General features: G+C 39.1%; 1 protein-coding gene across 1 annotated transcript in view; it reads left to right on the forward strand.

The window, feature by feature from the left end:
- PBRM1 (polybromo 1) overlaps positions 1 to 10226 on the forward strand; it is a 127705-nt gene extending 117479 nt beyond the window's left edge. The window contains exons 29-33 of the mRNA XM_080674492.1: positions 1598 to 1762; positions 5135 to 5290; positions 8242 to 8312; positions 8424 to 8640; positions 9834 to 10226. Of these exons, the coding sequence (XP_080530618.1) occupies positions 1598 to 1762; positions 5135 to 5290; positions 8242 to 8312; positions 8424 to 8640; positions 9834 to 10006 (782 nt within the window). The 3' untranslated portion in view covers positions 10007 to 10226. The remainder of the gene's footprint in view (positions 1 to 1597; positions 1763 to 5134; positions 5291 to 8241; positions 8313 to 8423; positions 8641 to 9833) is intronic.
- Positions 10227 to 12439: the final 2213 nt, after the last annotated feature.

The raw sequence follows: 12439 nt of genomic DNA on the forward strand, positions 1-12439 counted from the left end.
AGAAAGAGCCAACAGTAGCCAGTCTTGTATCTGATCCACAGGCCTGAATTTTTCTATTTCCAGCTCCATTTCTTTGCTCTCCCATTTTACTGTATCATTTGTGTAATGAAAATACTAGAATTTAATGTGCAGGGTCTAGATCACTGATAGCTCAAAGAAATAAATAGGTTGTTTAAATGGCCTTTATCCCTCACGTTCATTGTACAGAGGATCTGTAAACTGGGACAGTATTAGTGAGTGATGACAAGTCTATGCAGGCAACTGTGTCAAAGCCGAAGAAGATTTGATGTGTTTGATTTTCACATTCTTACATAAAGGGGGATTGGAGCTATTGCTTCTTGACTCTTTTAAAGCCATGTTACCTCAAGTTATTTTTTTCCCTCCATAGATCAGCCAGGGGTAGGCCTTCTGAATTCCATGTTGGAGGGTCAATGTGTAGTAGTTGGAGTGTGATACTGGGAGTCGGGGCCACAGGTTGCTGGTTCTCTCTGTATCTTTGGACGAGTCACTGCCTGTCTTTTGCCCAGATGAAGAGTGGGAAAGATTGCTTATTTATGAATGGTGAAGCAAAATAAACCCTGTATTGTGGGAGCTTTGGGAATACACATTTCTAGAGTTCCCTAGTAAGGGTCCAGCCTATTAGCTCTCAAAAAGATGGAATGTGATCACTGGGGCTACAGGCTATGGAGATTAAGGCAGAGTAGCTCACAGGAGTGAGGGATATAGGAAGGTGTGTTCCAGAGCCCAGAACTGGCACAAGCAAATGCTCCTCTTGCATTTCAGATGAAATAATAGTGAATTCTGGAACTTTTGCTTATATAGGATGATTTATGGTCAGTATTGAACTGCTCAGCTTCAGGAAACCTGGTTCTGTCACTATATTGTCCATTGTTTCATATGTGTATATGTAATTCCCTTCTTTTGATGACTATAGCCTGGAGTATCATGGTGTGTTTTTTTTCCTTTGGGGTTTATTAAACATGACCTCTTTGCTTCATTAGAATGTAGAAATTAGTATTTAATGTCTCTAAAACCTTGTGGAAAGGCAGTGAAGTACTTTTCCCTTACAGAGTTAATTTTCTTCAGCTGCTAAAATCCCATGACACTAATAACAAGAGTCCTCAAATCTTAATAAAATTGGGTGCAAGGAGTCAGGAAAATATAGTAAGTAACAATTGTGCCAAAAATTATAATGGGCCATGGAATTGCTTCATGTTGAAATTATAAATAATTTGCAATGCTATTAATACTAGAATAATGGTAGCGCTTCTCATCTTCAGGGTGCCTTGTGAGATTAACCACGTTGGTTACGCTGGTGACGTGTTTAAATAAAACCTGTGCTTTCTGAATGTGTGTTGCAGTCTTAACATTCTTGAAATCTTTGCAGACCAGTTCTCAAGATGGGATAGGAAAGCTGGACTCTAGTTTACCAAGTGAAATCGGCCCGAATCCTCCTGTGTTGAGACTAGTCATCTACTGTTCCTTCCATTGAGACAGAACTGTTGCCTGTGTTTTTATTAGTCCTGTTGAATGCAATGGATGGTATTTTGAATTCCTGGGTTAAAAACAGAATTGAAAATCTGAAATGCCTTTACAGAGCGGGCAGCTAAAGTTGCTGAGCAGCAGGAGAGAGAGCGAGCAGCACAGCAACAGCAGCCGAGTGCTTCTCCCCGAGCAGGCACCCCTGTGGGGGCTCTCATGGGGGTGGTGCCACCACCAACACCAATGGGGATGCTCAATCAGCAGTTGACACCTGTTGCAGGTAAAAACAGGAGCTAAGACCATTTTTTTTCCACTTTAAGAAATTCCTTCATTTTTTTTTTTTTCTCCAATGAGGAGTAGGCCACAGTCTCTAGGCTTTCCTATGAGAGATTCAAAGTTTGAAGTCATCCATGTTGTCCTTACATTGTCTTTCCCATATGGGCAATGCCTCCCCTCTGCCCCAGAAATGGGCCCTGGGCCCAATCCTGGGAATTGGTAGGGAGCAGCTCTTCCCTAGCTGTGGGCCTAGTCTAGCGCTGTTCTCCACCCCAGACTGCTCTTGATAGAGCATTATAGCAGAAAATATAAATAGACCCTGAATTCTCTTCTGGAGAGACATCCAAGAGAAAACACAAAACTATTCTTTAGGTGATGTTGACTTTTCCATCTCATTCCAGTATTCAGTTTGCCTTGTTCTGCTGCAGCCATCCTTTAAAAAGACTGACCATTTAAAAGGATTTTTGACAATGAATTATAAATCCTTTTTTGGTCACCAGTGTACATGACTGCTAAGTGGAATACAAAGTCCTTATTCAATTCATTGTGCCCACTCTGTAATGCTTTTCTATTTGATTACATTAAACTGCATTTTCTGTTAGTATCCCAGTCACATATTTAAAAAAAAGAAAAGAAAAGAAAGAAAGAAAATGATGAATGTGGTTTGTCTGTGTGTGTTGTCTCTGGATCTGGTAGCCATAGCAAATTTGGCTCTTCTAGAATTGGATATCATTGTCTGACAAGCCTCCGAGAAGCCTGCAGACCACTTCTTGGGTCCCTCCTTCATGATTTCTCTAAACCTGGTGAGGTCTATACAAGCCCCCTTTCTCCTTAAGCAAAAGCAATCTGACCTCTTTTCCAAGGGAGTCGAAGACAGTCTTGTTCAAGGCAGGCTCCATTGAGATGCTGTTTTTGTTCTTGTTTTTGCTTTTTTTGTATTTGCTTTTTGAGGAAGGGTAGCATAAGATAACTTTTCCATTGTTGCTCCTACCTTTCATGATGGCAAGTTCTCAAATGCACTGTCACTGAACTAGCATTTGCACTCGCCAAAGCACATCTGAATCATGGCTGTTCAGTACTTTCAGTGTAACTGATGTTGATCTAACAAATCTTGTAATTGCCTGCTCTATTCCATGGCCCATTTTGGTTAATGGGGTTCCAAAGGTTTTAGAAATCAGGCCTCGAACATGGGGACCTTGAAAGTTAGAATTCCCTTATTGACATCCTGTTTTGTTCTATTTGATGTGTGATACTGTAGCACTGTGCCCTTGACTAAAAAGCCCAGGGACACATTAACTAAATGAATTCAAGCAGCTAAAAACATTTAAAAAAAAAAACACCACAGGGGTTGGGGGGACAAAACCAGCAGCTGCAGCATTTTAGCTCCCTGTTGGGGAATAACATCATAGAGCTCTTGACGGGTGAGGAGGATGGGGCCACTTTTTAGAAAGCCCCTGTTCCATTATTAAGTGTGTACTGCCCAGACTTGTGAGCCATGGGAGTGAAGGGCAAGCATTCTCTATAGTAACCAGTCTACAGTGGGAACTTTGCAGCTATCAGGGTGATCTTTCATGGGTTTACAGGTTGCATAGGGCCTAAGTCTTAGCCTGGTTACTGTCTGAGACCAGCTTTGCTTACAAGCATTGAAGCTCATTTGAACACATGTGACTGGGATAATAAATGCCAAAGTACAGTTTAATGAAGACAAGTGTCATGTCTTTCAGTTCTTAATTTCTTCAAGTTCAGCCCGTGAAGGGTGCGTTCAGATGGGCTTTTGTAATTGAAAGCAAAGTCTCCTAACATTCTTAAATTCCCTAAAAGCTATATCTGGTGGTGGTGTTAAAAGGCAGTTTGGCAACATTGGATCTCCTCATATTTAAGGTGATGGTGTCTGTTCAAAGTAGTTTTTACTCTCTGAACTCTCATTTTTTAAAACAAACTCATAATCCTATTTCATGTATAGAAGTATTATTTAAAATGTGTTTTATTGGTTCATATAATTGTACGTTTTTCAGTCAGCTTAGATGTAACTCATGACGCAGGCTGAATCTAAGAATTACCAGTAATTTTATAGCTTTAAGAGACTAAACTTTTATAAATTAAATACCTTTCAAATAATTCTTTAGGGAAAGTCAAAGAGTAAAATTCTTAGAATCTGGAGTTTTCCACTATTTCCCCGAGTCTCTCTACAGAGTCTTTTATAAAAATGAGGTTTGGCACCAGTCCCTCAACCCTCCCTTTGTGCAAGAAGTTGTGGCCAAAGGTGATTGCATTTTGGGGGGAAGTATTATGTTTTGTTCATTGTGATCATTTCAAATCCTAGAAAAGTCAAGTTGTTTTTCTTGCTTAAAAAAATGTCGTGTGATTTCAAAGGTCTTTTGATAGGTGAGTCTTTGACATTTTGAAATTTTCTTCCTTTCACTCCTTTTACCAAAAATACTTGTTTCTTGAAACTCTTCCTTAGCCAGGAGAAAATATTTTGTCATGTGAAGATGCACTTTGAAAATAAAGGAGTAAAAGACTGTTCACAGAAATTCTGTACCACATTTAAAATGCTCCCTGTTAAATGAAGGTTTATGTGAGGACATTTGTGAGCGTGGAGATAATGGTGACAATTGGCATTTTCTCATGTCAGCAGAGCCTGATTCTCCAGCCATTCCTCCCTAAGGTCTGCATGCGGGCTATGAGTGACCTGGGCTTAGGTTGACTTGGGAGGGTTTAGTTTTGATCTTTATTTTAACTTGTTTGAGATCTAAAGATGAAATATCAGACATTGTGATGGCTCTTAGTGGTTTGTCAGTCAAGCTCTAGCATGATCCATTCTTAGCAACAGTGGTGAGGCTAGAAGGGAGGAGGAGTGGATGAAAAATTCTTGCCATCCTCCCACAAGCTGGAGAACCATGCTTTGTGATCAGGGCTGTGCACCTCATTTCCCTCCATTCCAGTTTCCCCTCGTGTGTACCCATGGTAGGCATATGAGTGTGGGCAGAGTGGAATGATGGGGTTATTACTGTTCAATTAGAAACACAGTCGCAGAACTGGTCACTCTGAATAGCTTGCAATAATCATGACCTTGGGAAGGCTGTTAATGGAACTCCTCTTTATTTTTACCTGAAAACATGCAGTATATTTATCCCAGGAAAAATAACTACAAGTAATAATATACTAAGTACTAATTCATCCAGAAATGTTGGGTTTCATATTTATAACTTTTTATTTTGTTCATTTTTGCAACAAAATAATTGCACTAATTGCTGTTGTATCATGCAATACTAAGGGTGCTTTATTCATTAGTAGTGCATGTGGGAGGTTTGTTATTACTTAGCTCATGTTGCATGTTAATGATGCATGTCTGAAATTTATTGTGTCCTTCAAGGCATGATGGGTGGCTATCCGCCAGGCCTTCCACCTTTGCAGGGCCCAGTTGATGGCCTTGTTAGCATGGGCAGCATGCAGCCACTTCACCCTGGGGGGCCTCCACCCCACCATCTTCCGCCAGGTGTGCCCGGCCTCCCGGGCATCCCACCACCGGGTAAGAACTTCATCCTCATTCACTCATTAATCTCATCTTTATGTTCTCTTTTTCTTCCCTCAGCCAGTTGTTTTAGGAGGCACTTCCCTGCCCGTTATGAGCAGGCCTTCCCACACTGAGAACCTCAGAGATGTCAGCAGCAGGGCCTATCCTGTGTGTAGAGCAACTGGATGCCTAGCAGCAGCACAGGACACATGGCAGAAACCAGATTTAGCAGACATGGGGGCAGGAGGCAAACTCTAAAATCACACAATTTAACGTGCTAAAAAACTCAGACACAGCCTAGAAAGTTGTGCCCTCTTTATGAGTGAATAAAATTTCTCAAATTGCTAGTTGAGAGTCACTAAAAGCACTTTTTGCTCCTGAGTGCATTACTTCCTCTGATTCAGTTCTTATCTCACAGAATCTTGTATAGGGTCCCTACTGTATCTCTTGCTTCTCAATTAGCACTTCTAAGGAATTGAAGTCACTAATGTGGAACTTGTCAGAAATCCTTCAGTCAATCCTTTTAGGAACAAAAAGGAGGGAGGAACAAATTTGCACTGAACTGGTTTTCTGTATCTGAGTTCCCTAAGAAGCATGACATAACATGTTAAAGAACAACATAGTCCACTCTACTAACTGTAGACACTGGTTTGTCTGTGGACAGAAGCTCAGAAGTTATTTTACATAGAAACATATAAATGAAATCCAGCTTTAGCTACAGTGTAACTTTATAATTAATTAGTAAGTTGAAAGTTTATTATGAAAGGAAAGTCACAGGTTCCCATATTAATTGTCATATTCAAAAGAACTGACACTTAGCTATAATCTGGTCGGAGGGATTGTGATTTTAAGACAACTTGGAATTGCATTTGGACCATTATCCAAAATAAAAGCTAAAGGCTCAGCCCAGATGATAAAATGTAACATTAGATTTGCTTACACCAGTATTGGGACCTACTGATCATAGGGGTTATACAGAGTTCTAAAGGATGCTTCAGAGGGTACTACACCCAGCAATGTGCAGGGTGAGTAAACATGGTGGCTTGGCCTAGAGCCTCCCGCCACACTCTTATTACTAGAGACTTACTAGAGAATGGTCATAACTCCACAAAAGTGTTTGATCCAGATGTATCCAAAGGAGGAAATATTTGTGGGAGAACATGCTTCATTATGTAAATGGTGACCTGTGTGTGAGTTGCTGTTGCAGCAGAAGTCAGTCATAAAATGGGTGTGCCCATGTGGCAAATAGAATTGGCCTTGTGCCTTCTCATCTTGGCATAGAGTATCTCACTGAGTCAGCAGACCAGGTTAGAGCTGACTTCTAAGTACACATGGGATTCAGTGGGAAACATGTCTAAGGCCAGAACTGTGTAGGTAGCAGATATCTTTGATGGGTGTTGGGGCACGGCTATTTGCCTTTTCCTCTTCAGATTTTAAATTGCGTTTGAAAAGAACAACACACCTGATGTAGTCAGGGAGACAGGGAAGAAACACTCTTAGTGCCTATATCCACACATTTCTGATCAGGCTTTGAGAGGAGAATTCGGTGAACTCCTCTGGGGATTTGGCCCACATTCTCACCTGCTGCTCCCTAGCATGGCATTTGTAAATAGAGGAAGGAGAGGGGTCTGCTGATTTGTTTGTGCTGCTCTACAAAGATTGATACCGGCAGCTCAGGGAGGTCCACTGTGTTGTGGAATCTTAAGCCTGGTGAGTGTCTGGGAGGCAGGGGGTAGAGGTTATTAATATGTTGCAGCTTACCCATGACAACCTCTTCATTCATTCATAAATAATCATTAGGATCCTATCATGGTGATCCAGGTGTACCTACCCTTCTGAGTACTTGAAATATAAAAATTCCTGCTTTGTAAACAGAAAGCTTATTTTTACTTACTATTTTCTGTCTATCTAACAAATGTCTCATACCTCCTAGAAGTAGCATTTAGTAATTCTGAACCTTAGAATATTGGGCTGGTTCTACCTGGTCAAAATATTAACATTTTGAATCCAAAGGAACTATTAGAATATGAAGTTAGCTCCTCTTGAGCCTTTTATGCAGCCAGTAGGATTTGTTTCAGGTTTAAACAACAACTCACCTGGATTTCTGTTGTAGTTTTTAATGAACCGGGTTTCTTATATCTCTTTGTTTTGAGAACAGTAAATGGATGGTCCTGAGGATTATTAAAATAACCCTAGATACTAAATTTAGGACATCTCATTATTATCAGTTAGTACCTGTGAGACAGAAATTGTTTATGAGGAGTCACCAAGAGTAATTTACAAAATTATTATCAGATACATATTCAAAGATAGTAGGACCATATCTTTCTCTTTTCCTTCATTTTGCATTTGAAGTGATAGCCCTTTTCAAAGTGCTGTCTATCAGATGGAAGTGTCCTCTCTCAGCCAACATTAGTAACTCCAGTCAGAACTAGAGGTGCTGGTGGCCAGTGAGGGGACAGCAAGGATGTGCCTCCAACCTCCACAGAGCTCATTTAACTATGCACTTGAACAGCCTCTTCCCTGGGTCCTTATATCCTACCACACTGCATAATGCTGAGCCTGATTGAATGTCATTACTGCTGAACTTAAACACAGGCTTCAGGACAGGAGAATGTGTTGTCAGAAGAAAAATACCTTAAAAATATAGGTGTATTCTAAGTATAGCTCACCTAGGGAAATACTAGAATTTTTGCAGGGTTCAAATAATTTCTAAGCCATGAATAATTAATACACATCTGACAAGTTGAACTAGCATTGTCAAATACCTAGGAAACAAAAACAATAGGAATTTCTGTTTGAATGCTACATCCTGGGTTGGGTGCGTAGGGTTCCTATCCACAAAGACTCAACTGCAGAGAGATCCATAGGCTTGCATTATAAATGGCATAATTTCTTATCAGACAGTAGTTTTTCAGTCATGTCAACCAGATCCTCTAATTGAGACATTGCATTCTGAATTACAGGTGTAATGAACCAAGGGGTGGCCCCTATGGTAGGGACTCCAGCACCAGGCGGAAGTCCATATGGACAGCAGGTAAGCCTTCCAGTTGGATTTTCTAGGACTTGACAGAGTTCACATTATTTTCTTTCTTAAAACATGTACTAAGTATTTTTTCCCCTCACTATGTGGTCTGTGCTCTTTCAGGTAGGAGTTTTGGGGCCTCCAGGACAGCAGGCACCACCTCCATATCCTGGCCCACATCCAGCCGGCCCCCCTGTTATACAACAGCCAACAACACCCATGTTTGTGGCTCCTCCACCGAAGACCCAACGGCTTCTCCACTCAGAGGCCTACCTGAAATACATTGAAGGACTCAGTGCTGAGTCCAACAGCATTAGCAAGTGGGACCAGACTCTGGCAGGTAAGGAGAGTCCTTCTCACTAAGTATGAAATCCATGCTTTGTTCAAGTCCTCTTGCTGCTATTGCCATATTATAACCCCGGGCAAATACCCATTTTTCTTATACAAGTAAAATAAATGGTATATTTAATACAAGGGTTTGAAGCTTCTTTGTATATTAACATCACACTTTGAAAAAAATTTTTTGCTGAATCTCAAAGCTTAATCTTGTCATAAATATCACCGTCATCTTTTTAAGTATATTCTGAATTTTTTTTAATTATTATTTTAGGCATTTGGACATTAAACATAGATACATTTGAATAAATTAAAGTTATTTCACCTCAATTTTTTTTTTGTGGTTAAACCTCACCTGAGGATATTTTTTTCCATTGATTTTTAGAGAGAGTGGAAGGGAGGGATGGGGGTGAGGGGGGGAAAGTGAGAGAGAGAGACAGACAGGCAGACATGGTAGATTGGTTGCCTCTGGCACATCTTCAGGGATCAAACCTACAACCCAAGTACCTGCCCTTGACTAGGAATTGAACCCAAGACCCTTCAGTGCACAGGCCAATGTTCCAACCACTGAACAACACCAACCAGGGCTCACCTCAATTTTTAAAAGAGAAAAATATATTAGAAAATATGTTTCTGTTAACCTATCAAGTTAGTCATTTAGTTCAACAGACTTATTCAGTACAAACTAAAATAACTTGCCTAGTCTCTTGAAGTTTGAAGTTTCTACTCATTCTTTATTTCTAAACCAAATTTGATAATTTGGTTTTTTTTATAAGAGTAGTAGGTATGTTTTCCCTTTCTTCACATTTACCTTTTTAGGAGTTTCTCTTCACATGGAAGTAATTATTATCAGGAGTGGCTACAACAAAACATTAATAACCTAATCTTTTAGGTGTTTGTACAGCTCTTTGGTGAAGTCATTATTATAAATTAGGTAATTTCTAAAATACAAAGCATAAAACAACACATCCCCAGTTAAGTAGTCTCATACCTAAGTGAAGTAGTTTTCTAAAAACCAAGATGTCTAATAAAATTATATAAGAAATTTGCTTGGAAATATTCTGCAGAGTTAAAATTTGTAATATTTAGTAAATCATTATGTTTTTATGTTCTAATTTATCAAACCTTAGGACTGAGGGAAAATTTGTTACCTTAAAATTCCTATTTATATTCCTCTGTCTACACTTTAATTTTCAGCTCGAAGGCGTGATGTCCATTTGTCAAAAGAACAAGAGAGCCGCCTACCCTCTCACTGGCTGAAAAGTAAAGGGGCTCACACCACCATGGCAGATGCCCTCTGGCGCCTTCGGGATTTGATGCTCCGAGACACCCTCAACATTCGCCAAGCATACAATCTAGAAAACCTGTAATCACATCTATTACGTTTCTTTTATAGAAGCATAACGAGTTTTGTGGAATAGTAGCCACATAGTTACAGGGGGTGGGGGGAGGAACAAAGGATGATAATTTTTATTGCATTTTACTGTACATCACAAGGCCATTTTTATATAAGGACACTTTTAATAAGCTATTTCAATTTGTTTTTGTTATTATTAAGTTGACTTTATCAAATACACAAAGATTTTTTGCATACGTTTCCTTCGTTTAAAACCAGTTTCATAATTGGTTGTATATGTGTAGACTTGGAGTTTTATCTTTTTACTTGTTGCCATGGAACTGAAACCATCAAAGGTTTTGTCTTGGGTTAGGGTTTTTTGGTTTTTGTTTTTATAAAAGAACAAACAGTGAAAAAATACACACACACACACACACACACACACACACACACACACACACGAGTTTACAGATTAGTTTAAGTTGGCAATGAAATGTGAAGTTGGTCCTAGTTTACATCTTAGAGAAGGGAGTGTACTTGTGTCTGTTTCATGTGCCTGAATATCTTAAGCCACTTTCACAAAAAGTGTGTTACAGGTGAAGTGAAAGGTTGTTATTTAGGTTATACGTGTTTGGCAGACATGGCACATTTGCTCTATTAACTCAGAGGCTCGCTGCAGAAATCTGAAGTCAGTGCTGTGCATCTTTCTGCAGCTGGTGTGTCTCCCGGACACCTGGAGAGAGCACGTCTTCTTGTGCTGAGTTAGATGTCTATGGTGTCAGTTACTTTTATAGAACATGTGCACAACCCTGAATTATATTTAGTCTTGGCAGGTAAGTTTAAGGGTACTTTTGATCTATTTATAATAATTCACAATTAATGCCTGTACGTGTTAGATGATTTAAAATTTTTAAATCTCTTCATTGAAAAAACATTTGAAGTTCATCTTGAAGAAAGTATTGAGGGCGTCCATAGAGGTGATTTATTTTTCAGCATAATACCTAAACTATCAAAGGGAGTGCATCACTAGATGTGAGCTGCATCAGAAGCCTAATTGTAAATGGGTAGACCACCTGCATATGCAAATGTTTTAGTATTCTTTGTTTCCTCGTCAGATGTGGCTTTTTTTTTTTCTTATAAATTTCTTCATTGTAATTCTCAACCAGAAATTTGAAACTTCCTAAAATACTTATAATTCAGCTTGTGCTTTTAAATTTCAAGAGAAAGGCATCATAATTTAAGAAAATGCTCATGAAAAAGACTATTACAGATCCTAAACACTTGGGTTTGATGACCCTGTCTCTTATATGACCCTAAAATAAACATTTGGAGGCAGTGTATGATGCTCAGACAGGTAAAAAGCAGCAAATATGGAACAGTGTTTCTAGGGTTTTGGGAAACCTGCTTTATTGTAGCAAAGTGGTTGCCATTGTGGTTGACCTTCCACTGCTGTTTGTAAGTTGAAAGAGTGACTTTCAGAGGATACTTTTTTCTTGTAGTCTGGTATGACACAGTACCTGGATATTTCATTACCATTCTTATTAAATCATGGGGACAAAAGTGTGTAGAATGGATAAAAGTCTCTTGTATCTACATAGGAGGCCCTTGTAACTTAATTGCCTATAGTCAACCACTGGATCTCAGTTTGCATCAAGTATTTTAAATAATTCTGAATTTTTTAAAAAAATGTATTGCCATAGTATATCAGTACCTTATTGTTAAACTGAATCAGATATAGAAATCTTCAGTTCCTGGTTATTTGGGCCATTGAATCATCATGGACTGTATAATACAATCAGATTATTTTATTTCTAGACATCCTTGAATTACACCAAAGAACCTGAAATTTAATTTTGGTTAAGTTATTTATTTATTTCTTGTGTCCATTTTATTTCCCTTTTTAAGGTCTGGATGAGACTTCTTGGGAAGCCTCTAAAAACTTTACTGTGGGCTACATGGGGCATTAGAAGCCAGAGCACTCCTCCTCCGGACTCCTTCCCAGTGTCTGGAGGTGCTATCGGAACCATAGACCCGGCCAGGAGCGTCCCTAAGGCAGTGCAGAGTCAGGCCAGGGGGCCACTAGGCAGGCCCTAATTAAGTTTTTCTTAAAAAAAAAATAATTTATTTTAGAATCATGTCTTTCTGTATATTAACTTGGAGAATATCAGTTAATATTTAGGAAATAAGATTTGAGGTCAGCCATCTTCCAAAAAATATTTCTTTGCTCATTTAAAAAAGTACAAGTTAACTATACACCTTTTATCCACGAGTTTTAGGAATTGTAGTGATATGGCTTAGAAAGCATAATGGCCTAAGTATTTTCAAAATATAAGTTCATGTGGAAAAGAATTTTGTTTATGTGTGTGGAGGAAACCTATAGGTTTAAAATAATATGTCAGCCAACTGATTTAAAAGACCTTTAATTGTTTTGTTTTTGAAGCCACCCTTGTCTTCCTATGAGGAAGAA

The sequence above is a fragment of the Plecotus auritus genome, assembly GCF_963455305.1.
Source record: "Plecotus auritus genome assembly, chromosome: 6".
Taxonomy (NCBI): Eukaryota; Metazoa; Chordata; class Mammalia; order Chiroptera; family Vespertilionidae; genus Plecotus; species Plecotus auritus.